At 37.5% G+C, this 8,385-nt stretch overlaps 4 protein-coding genes across 4 annotated transcripts; 3 read left to right on the forward strand and 1 right to left on the reverse strand.

Moving 5' to 3' along the window:
* The first annotated feature begins 1,365 nt into the window (after nt 1–1,365).
* On the forward strand, nt 1,366–1,686 carry Tsp_06299 (conserved hypothetical protein). Its single transcript, XM_003378318.1, has one exon. The coding sequence runs from the start codon at nt 1,366–1,368 to the stop codon at nt 1,684–1,686; it is 321 nt and encodes a 106-aa protein (XP_003378366.1).
* A 171-nt stretch (nt 1,687–1,857) lies between these two features.
* On the reverse strand, nt 1,858–3,700 carry Tsp_06298 (conserved hypothetical protein). Its single transcript, XM_003378319.1, has 4 exons — nt 3,204–3,700; nt 2,549–2,895; nt 2,281–2,476; nt 1,858–2,191 (listed from the first exon to the last, which is right to left on the reverse strand). Exons 1-4 carry the CDS (start codon nt 3,698–3,700, stop codon nt 1,858–1,860), a joined length of 1,374 nt encoding a protein of 457 aa, XP_003378367.1.
* A 376-nt stretch (nt 3,701–4,076) lies between these two features.
* On the forward strand, nt 4,077–4,643 carry Tsp_06297 (hypothetical protein). The gene is made up of 4 exons (XM_003378320.1): nt 4,077–4,176; nt 4,221–4,246; nt 4,339–4,425; nt 4,479–4,643. Exons 1-4 carry the CDS (start codon nt 4,077–4,079, stop codon nt 4,641–4,643), a joined length of 378 nt encoding a protein of 125 aa, XP_003378368.1.
* A 1,567-nt stretch (nt 4,644–6,210) lies between these two features.
* Tsp_06296 (hypothetical protein) lies at nt 6,211–8,049 on the forward strand. Its single transcript, XM_003378321.1, has 6 exons — nt 6,211–6,250; nt 6,427–6,497; nt 7,090–7,186; nt 7,682–7,765; nt 7,871–7,932; nt 7,990–8,049. The coding sequence occupies exons 1-6, from the start codon at nt 6,211–6,213 to the stop codon at nt 8,047–8,049; spliced, it is 414 nt and encodes a 137-aa protein (XP_003378369.1).
* Nucleotides 8,050–8,385: the final 336 nt, after the last annotated feature.

Consider the following 8,385-nt stretch of genomic DNA (forward strand, 5'->3'; position numbering starts at 1 on the left):
GTCGCAAAATATCTCATCGACGATTTACGCTAATGTGAATGCAAACCCTGCACAAATAGAGAGTATTTCTGAATGTGCTCTCCATAACAACAAGCGTAGACGTGAGATATTTTGGTAAATGGCGAGACAGGAATAGCTTGCGAGCACCTGATACAAATGCATATAATTACAATTCGCTGAACAGAGCAAATGCTCAGGAGATTCTTGTGCTCATAGACACATATTCGAGGAAAAGCCTCAGCATGATTTTCCACATTACGATCAAAGGGAATGTTGTCAAAAAATTCATACAGATGAAGGGTTAGCGTTCACGGTGAGACTGGAAATAGCAGAAACAGGAGTGGAAATAAATCTAGTACCCGTTAGAAAATGAACAGCGTGAGAAAGTCAGGGTCGCGGAGAGCTGGGACGTACGCTTCAGTTTCGGATAACAGCCGCCTTTCAGTTCGTCGAAAGAGTTCTCCGCGCTTGTCCCACCGGGCAAAGCTCAGGGCGAATACGAACGCTTTCAATTACCGCCTGACGACACTATAGTTCGATATCGGTACACCGCTCGCGCAGAAGTCTTCTAGCTTCTCCAGTCACTCCGTTGGGTCCATTTCCGGGCAAAAGGCCGGGGGCGGTAAATAGCAGGCGCCCGGATACCCCACATATACGGGTTCCCAGATAGGCCTCCATTGTAATGGACTTTTCGTCACAGCAGGCTGGTAGGCCTCTGTCTTGTTGTTGTCGGCTGGGTCACCACAGTCCGAGTTGATCTTACGGCTGCTTACTCTTTTTGAAGAAGACATGTAAGATGATTAATTTATAAAACAGACAATACAATCGTTTCGAATGATTCTACACCGTGCCACTGACAACCACCACAAAAAATCACGCCACGATCGACTGCAAACCAAAAGCCGCGTACCATCGACAACTGCCACATGTCTCCGCACTACCGTATACTACCTCCGATCATCAGGTCCAAATGTGCCTGCAACGGTAGACGAGCGCAACCGTGTCGTAGTTATAAGATCAGCTCGGTCTTTCTTTTGGTCTAGTACCGATTTCCCTCCTGATTCCGCCTACGTTTTCCCCCTGTGCCGAAGGTGAAGGAACAGTGTGGATACTGTAATAACATTCGAACCTGCATATCATGCTGCTGGAGTTCCGTCTCGGCATTCTTGTCGTTCGTGTGAGCGTGATGAATAAAGCTTCCTATCCTTCGTAGTTTGCGCTTTGTTCCTTTTCTGCACTCGTCAAGCTTGAGTTGCTGATAAATTTGAAGTCTACAGTCCACTACCTACTTATCAGAAAGAGTTCACTGCATCGTTGCAGTGAGCATTTTTCTGGTCCTCCGAGCCGGAGTCGAACCAGCGACCTATGGATAGTGAAGTAATGATGGCTTCAGCTGCCAGAACAAAGTCGAAGAAACTGGCAGTGAACCTGAATCGGCTGAATCAGTTCCTGGAAGAGCTGGATGAGGTATGCATCGCCTCAACTGACGCCTACGAGATTGAGGATCACATTCTAATGACTGAGTGTCTGTATCTCGAGACCGAAATCCTCCAGACTGAGCTTATTGTGAATGTGAACAGATTAATATGTGCAGAGACTTCACTTGTAATGACAACACAATGTCAAGCTAAATGTATAACGCACACAAAGACTACACACACAGACAACGCACACCTACGCACTTGACTACACTACTTGACATAAACTACTGGTCCTGCTGTAATATATTCCTGCGTGCTCTTCTGTATATATTTTTGATCGCTTGACATCGTAATACATAACATCCCTTTCCCCTTAACGTTCGTAGTCCTTGAGCTATTCTGGCGGTTTTTTTCTCGCGTAGACAGACGATCGACGTTATCCAACACTTGCAGTATCCGGTGATTGTGACGCTGCCTCATTTTCTTCTCTAGTTGTTTTCTTCTGTGATTCGATCTTTTCTGCCTTGTGATTTTCCTCAGCAGTTACGTAGCGTTTTTTTAACTGTTCTGTGTGTCTGCGCCACAGTTGGCCGTCTTCTGTTTCTACTTGGTAGGACAGTGGGCCTGTCGGACTCACAATGGTCGCTGCTTTCCAGGGTTTTCCCGAAGAATAATTCTTAGGGTATACTTGATCATCTGTTTGGAATTTGCGTACCTTCTCAAAAGTTTTATCAGCGTAAGCGTAAGCGACGCTAACAATTGATTGACAGCTGGAATCGGGTATGCGTTCTTTCTCAAAGCCTTATTTTATAGTACATTTGTAATCTCCACAAATGAGTACGGTTCCGTCAGGTTTTACTGGTGTGTGACGATTGGAGTCGACCAAACTGAATGATCCACTGGTTCTAGAACTCCTTGTTCAACCAGCTTATCCAATTTCGCATCAATCTCTTCTCTCAATGCAAGGGGAACCTTTCGCGCCTTCATGCAAATCGGTGTAACGTTTGGATCCAAGTCTAAAGAGACTGGCTTTCCAATGTACATACCCAGTTCCTCTGTGAATACAGATTGGTATTCTCGCAATACTTATGAAATTTGTGGAGGAGTTGACGTCATATGATATGCACCACTTAGATGTATGCCAAGCGGTTCAAACCAGTTAAGTCCGAGCAGATTTGGACAGTGGCCTTTCGCAACAATAAGAGTCAGTGTGCGATGGATATTTCCATATTGCACATTCACAGGACAGCTTCCTTTTACTTTTACCAGTTCAACCTGAAAAATTGCCAATTTGAGAGTGATCGGTTCCAACCGAATTTTTCTTCCTTGTGACAACTTTTGGAAAACGTATTCAGAAAGAACAGTGAATTCTGAACCAGTATCAATTTCCATTTCGCACGGAAAGTTTTCGATGACAACTGCTACTCTAATTTTTCTTGACAATAGACATGATTGATCACATTTTGCCAATAGCCTGAGATTATTGAGTAGCAGTGAATCAGGAGACCTTGAGGCCAGATTGTCAACGGATGCTAATGAAATTTGCTGTGTGCTTCAGATTTGGTTTCCTCGGTCGGTTCGCTTTACTCCGGCAAATTTTTCTTGCTATATGCCCAACTTTCTGACATGCTCTGCAGCGAGCGTTTCTGAAACGACACTGAGATCAGATGTGTGTGCATCCGCAGCTCTGGCACATCGTAGCTTGTTTTGCTGTTCTCGCCTGAATTTGATAAACATTAGATGACGTGTTGTCTGAAGCACAAACTTTTGGAGCATGTTAACCGGCGGCTTCTGCTGATAATGCTTCTTCCAGGGCTGATTCGACGAAGATCAAATTTTTTAGATGGAAATTGATGGAGCTGTAATTCTTCATCTCTCAAGCCAGTAACCAGTCGATCACGTAACATAATATCTAATTCTGAAAGACTGCAACCTTGGGCCAACCGACGAAATTCATCAACAAAATTACCAATTGATTCTCCAACTTTCTGATTTCGCTTATAGAAAGCATTGCTTTTTGCAATTTCAGGTGGTTGTGGAGAGAAATGTTCTTCTAAAACGAACAGAATCTCGTCGAAAGATTTTTCATTGGGATTAGCTGGTGAAATGAGAGCTTGAATCAGGTTGTAAACTGCTCCACCACAAGAACTCAAAAATGCGGCTTTTTTCCTCGCGGAATCAGTTACGTTATTAGCTTCAAAGAAGAAACTCAAACGAGACGCGTATGCCGTCCATTCTTTTGGCTTAGAGATATCAAACTCTTCGATGTGGCCCAACATGTTAATCAGTAGTCACACCAAATCACAACGTACCTTTTAATGGAATCCCAGTTGAAATCCTGAAGAATCGCTTCGGTCGCCCAGAGAAGGTAGCTCGTGAGCATATCATGACTCTGTGGAAAGCACCAGAGTGTAGAGAGATGACTCCGGGAGCATCCAGTGCTTGGTGGACGAGCTCACCAAGAGCATAAACCATTTTCCAGATGATGCCTATCATCAGGGAAATGTTCCCAGTTGTTCTGAAGACAAAGTGGGACCCCAAGGTGCCCTTGGAATCTGGAAGCGAGGTCGACCTGCAGAAATTCTTTGATTTCGCCGAGTTGCAAGCGGACACGCTCGCCGTCGAAGATGGACGCTTCTGGAAGTCTAAAGAGAGATGAGCAGAAAGGACAGTCCTGCGAAGATATCGCTTGCTGATAACGCAGCATTTTGTCCGCTGAAGATTTCCTCTGATTGGGTCCGATTAATCTCAGATCGTCTTAAACCTGAATTCCAAAATTTGATTTCGCCTGATTTTCAGAGGCCCTGTATTTAACAAGTAGGCCTGTTTGATGCAAGAATGCTGTGCTAACTACATCCAGAGTGATGGGCGCTCCACTACTTGTTTACTCTCATGATTTATAAGCTATTATGTTCAGACGCAAAGTCCTTGCTTTGTTGAACCGCCATTAGAAGGTCTTTCCAAGTGGAAGAAGATTCTTCTGTGGAAAATTTTTGACTTTGATGTTTGCACTGATTTATCGTAACTGTTGGATGGTAAGTCTATATCAACTAGTAGATTTTCACGACTTCTGGCAACACGGCAAGAACTGCAGCTCACTGCCGAGCAAATGATAGCGAAATCCGGTACACAGTCCAAGAACAACTGATGACTGCGCTTACCAGTGAACATGAATCGTGTAGTAGAAGTACAGAAGATTTTCTAAGTGTCATTTCTTTTTAACTTCCTTTTTTGTTACTGTATTTAGGCGTTAATATTGTTTTGTATATATATTTTGCACATTGTACATATTATGTTATCGATAATGATTTGTTTATTGTTGGAAAGTAAAACTTTACATGTTATATCTGTTCAGATATAGGTGGTGTGTTTAATGTAACTGTCGAATGTAATAATGAAAAAAAATTCTTTAAAAATACTGACTGAAAAGTGGAAAATGAACAATAAATAATATATAAAAACCAGCATTTTTATCAATTATAAAACTGCATAAATTGTGAAGAAAATAAATGTAATAAAATTTGAATGTATTACAACTTCCATTACTAAGGTTATAAAAATAGAATAAGAAATATTTGGGCAAATGAAAGAAAAAGTACTGCAGTGAATCACAATGAAAAACTTTGAATCAATGGACAATTAAGCAAGAAAAACTAAAAAGACAACGGCATAAACGTCCAACACAATAAGAAAACGCTGTGAAAATTTAGACTATTTAGATCAAATTATTTCCTTTTTTAATCTATTTAAATATGGCTTTTAAGCAGCTATAATCTTAAAGTCCTGATTAATCTTTGTATTACAAAATTAATGGCTAAACGGCGTCAACGTCAACATTTGCTAATTTTGAGACATTTTACAGACATGATCAAGTGTCGAGTGATGGTCGTCCTTATGTTTTGCTTTTTACTACCATTTACTGTTTTCCCTCAGTGTGGAAGTGGCTCGTTGGCTCTTTTGTATTTTGCTTTAATATGGAGTTGCATTGTCTAAACAGAATGAAATTTAAACATAAACGTAAATAAAACAATAAAATTTAAATGTAAGCATAAATCTAAATAAATAAGTTTATAGAGTAATTAACTGTAATGAAAACAATTAATTATCAAACATCGAATGCTACGATACTACATATCATGTCAACTTCTCATCCTCTACATAGACTCGCGTATCCAATCTTTATAAAAATCAATTTCAAATGTGGATATTCGTTTCAGTTGTGTTTATTTGTTTATGCAATCAGAATTGAACAATTCATTGTTATGTAAATATTTCTTGCTAGTTTAATTTGTATTTAAACAAGATTTGCCATCGACTAAACTGAGTCTAAATAAAAGTAAGTGGCATTTGTCACCTGGCACTTATCTTACATAATCAGCATTTATTTGTATGGTTATCACATTTCAATAAAATTTTAATAATTGTATGGTGGAACAATATCAAAAAATTTCTGTTTGTAAAATCACGCATCAGTATTATCTGGAATACAAATACAAATAAAAGGGTAGATTTTAGTTGATTATTACGAAACAAAATTTCATGAATGAAGCTTTATATAAAATTAATATGTGCATTTTTAGTTTAGATAATTTATAAATCTTTATACTCCAGTCTTTTTTTATTCTCACGTTGCAAGCATGCTCTGCATGCTTTGCTTCATTTAATTAAGCCAAAAACAATTCATTTATTCAGTTAGTAAATTCCTGATGCCATTAGAAATAAAAATATTTTCGAAAAAACTTTGTTTAGCCTTAGAAAAATAAAAATCTAATCTGATAGAAAAATAAAAATGAAAATCTTATTTCATTTAATTGCAAGCATCAGTGCCGGTAACCAAGCTATTAAATCTAGCAAATATAGTAGCATCATCGATGCACACTGCTAATGCAGGTTCTTTTCTTTGACTTCTCTGAAAAGTAATATTGAGTTATATTTTAAAAATTAAGTATTTACGAAAATACATTTACATGATATGGTTTGTCAATAGCACAGAAAATATTTCCAGGTTCCGTGACTGCCCATTGCGACACGTCATTTTCAAGGGTACTTGCATCACCCGATACCGATATGGGAGACGTGATTAATTTAATATTTCTTCCCAAAATTCTGCAATCACCTTTCAATTTAGTATCTCTGGTTGTCCATACTTTTAGATCTTTCTTCAATTTCCTTGAAAGAACTCTTTTGAACATCTCTAAAATTCAACTTTAATATAAGTTCATCAGATTTATCATATGTTTTTTCTTTTTGCATTTGCACTCCTTCATCAGTTAAAATGCACAAATTGCTTGTTTATGGCAAGTTTTCATATTCGTAACTGTACTTCTATAAACATGCAATGGAGTAGCAAAATTAGAATGAACAACAGCATGATTTATCATAGTTAATTCCTATCAATTTCGATACGAAACATCTTTAACATTGCAGTTACTTTACAATATATTTTCCATACAGTATGTTTTACATCTTGGTTTCTCAGTTTTTACGAACTACATTACTAAGGCAAATCATTCACTAGTGAAATAAAAATTTTATTGATATATTTTTAATAATTATTTGTATCGTAAAGCGGAAATTTTCAAATTTAGACTGGAAAACACACTGAATTGAAGCCACTCTAGTTTTCATAGCAACTTTGCAATAATGAACTTTTAAATCATCAAAAAAGTTCTTACCGTATCCAGATTTTTCACCTTTACTAAAAACTATAGCTTTTATTCCTGGATTTGCAGCTGTTTTTATGTCTTTGCTTATCGTCAAAGGAGGTAAGACACTGGAGTCACCGTTGAGCAAATTTTTCAAATTAGGCCTTGAATTAACTTCCGTTGCAGGAATGTCATGATGATATACTAGAGGTCTCACAATTCGTAATGCATGTGCTGAAAGTATTATCAATTAAAATATATTCATTACATTTACAATGATATTTGTGATAAACGAGTAGTTATTTTACTTTTATGCTGCTCTTTTTAAAAACAATCAGCAATCAAATTTATAAATACACAGTTTCACCAATTTTAAACTTTGTTTGATAAATTTATTTATTTATATTATAGAATAAAATGTTTTATATAACTAATATGTGGCAAATAAATTGTTTTTTCTCAAAAGATAGTTATCATATTTAAATATATTTCTTATATGCTTCATATACTGTTCACCTATTACGTCCAGCTGCTCTTCTTTTATTGTAAGACAAACAAATAAATGTCCTTTTGCAATTTCTTCTGCAGGAAATGTATAAGCTTGCAATGCTTTAGGAAATCCCGGTACTGTGTGTATAATCCAAGCAGCAGAATCAGTAGGTTCAGGATCCATTATTAGAATGCCTGTAACAGCTTATGGTACATCCTTCGTTTGCATATTATTTATGCGCACACCTTTACTGTTTGAATTTGTTTGAACTCCCACCGCGTTTGGTGGTTTATTATTGTAAGCTACAAATTTAGCATTTCGGTCAGCTGCAGCTACATGTTCAAGAGCTTTGCCAAAGGAATTTCCATTATTTAGGGTAATTTGCCCAGGTGACGTTTGCCAGCTTGATTTGTGGCAGTTATAATTTTTCCAGTATTCTGACCTGCCGCTTTATATAAATCGCCCTATAGAAATTCCATACAATGGTACGTAATGATTTTCAATTACTTGTGTTAATGATTTTAATATAAATATTAATTACGGTTATAAAATGTACCTTTACAAAGTAGACGCGGAATTCAAAAACTAAGATATGTCTAGCTCGCTCCGTTTCTCCATTTTAGAATAATATTTTTGATGGTGAAGATTGTGCATCTCTTTTTTATAAACTAGATATAATGCTATTGATAGGCAAATTTCATCTAATAATATTATTGACAGCTGTTAAAATGATATCAGACATCGTTTTCACCGCCCTTATGTGTTGAGTTTTGAGACGTATCTGTCAGTGTATTCGGCAAATGAGCCAAAAAAGATTATACCCTTTGAT

This window comes from Trichinella spiralis (assembly GCF_000181795.1).
Source record: "Trichinella spiralis strain ISS 195 chromosome Unknown Scfld4, whole genome shotgun sequence".
NCBI classification, from domain to species: Eukaryota; Metazoa; Nematoda; class Enoplea; order Trichinellida; family Trichinellidae; genus Trichinella; species Trichinella spiralis.

Bases quoted from the DNA above. Each gene is read 5' to 3' on its own strand.
- Tsp_06299 (XM_003378318.1), top strand. From the start codon at position 1,366: ATGGATAGTGAAGTAATGATGGCTTCAGCTGCCAGAACAAAGTCGAAG.
- Tsp_06298 (XM_003378319.1), bottom strand. From the start codon at position 3,700: ATGTTGGGCCACATCGAAGAGTTTGATATCTCTAAGCCAAAAGAATGG. The intron at 2,896-3,203 runs GTTAACATGCTC...CAATAATCTCAG, and splicing joins ATTATCAGCAGAAGCCGCCG to GCTATTGGCAAAATGTGATC. The intron at 2,477-2,548 runs GTGCATATCATA...CTGTATTCACAG, and splicing joins GCTTGGCATACATCTAAGTG to AGGAACTGGGTATGTACATT.
- Tsp_06297 (XM_003378320.1), top strand. From the start codon at position 4,077: ATGAGCAGAAAGGACAGTCCTGCGAAGATATCGCTTGCTGATAACGCA. The intron at 4,177-4,220 runs GTCTTAAACCTG...CCTGATTTTCAG, and splicing joins GGTCCGATTAATCTCAGATC to AGGCCCTGTATTTAACAAGT. The intron at 4,247-4,338 runs GTTTGATGCAAG...TATTATGTTCAG, and splicing joins TGTATTTAACAAGTAGGCCT to ACGCAAAGTCCTTGCTTTGT.
- Tsp_06296 (XM_003378321.1), top strand. From the start codon at position 6,211: ATGAAAATCTTATTTCATTTAATTGCAAGCATCAGTGCCG. The intron at 6,498-7,089 runs GTGATTAATTTA...TCATCAAAAAAG, and splicing joins CCGATACCGATATGGGAGAC to TTCTTACCGTATCCAGATTT. The intron at 7,933-7,989 runs GTAATTTGCCCA...TAATTTTTCCAG, and splicing joins AGGAATTTCCATTATTTAGG to TATTCTGACCTGCCGCTTTA.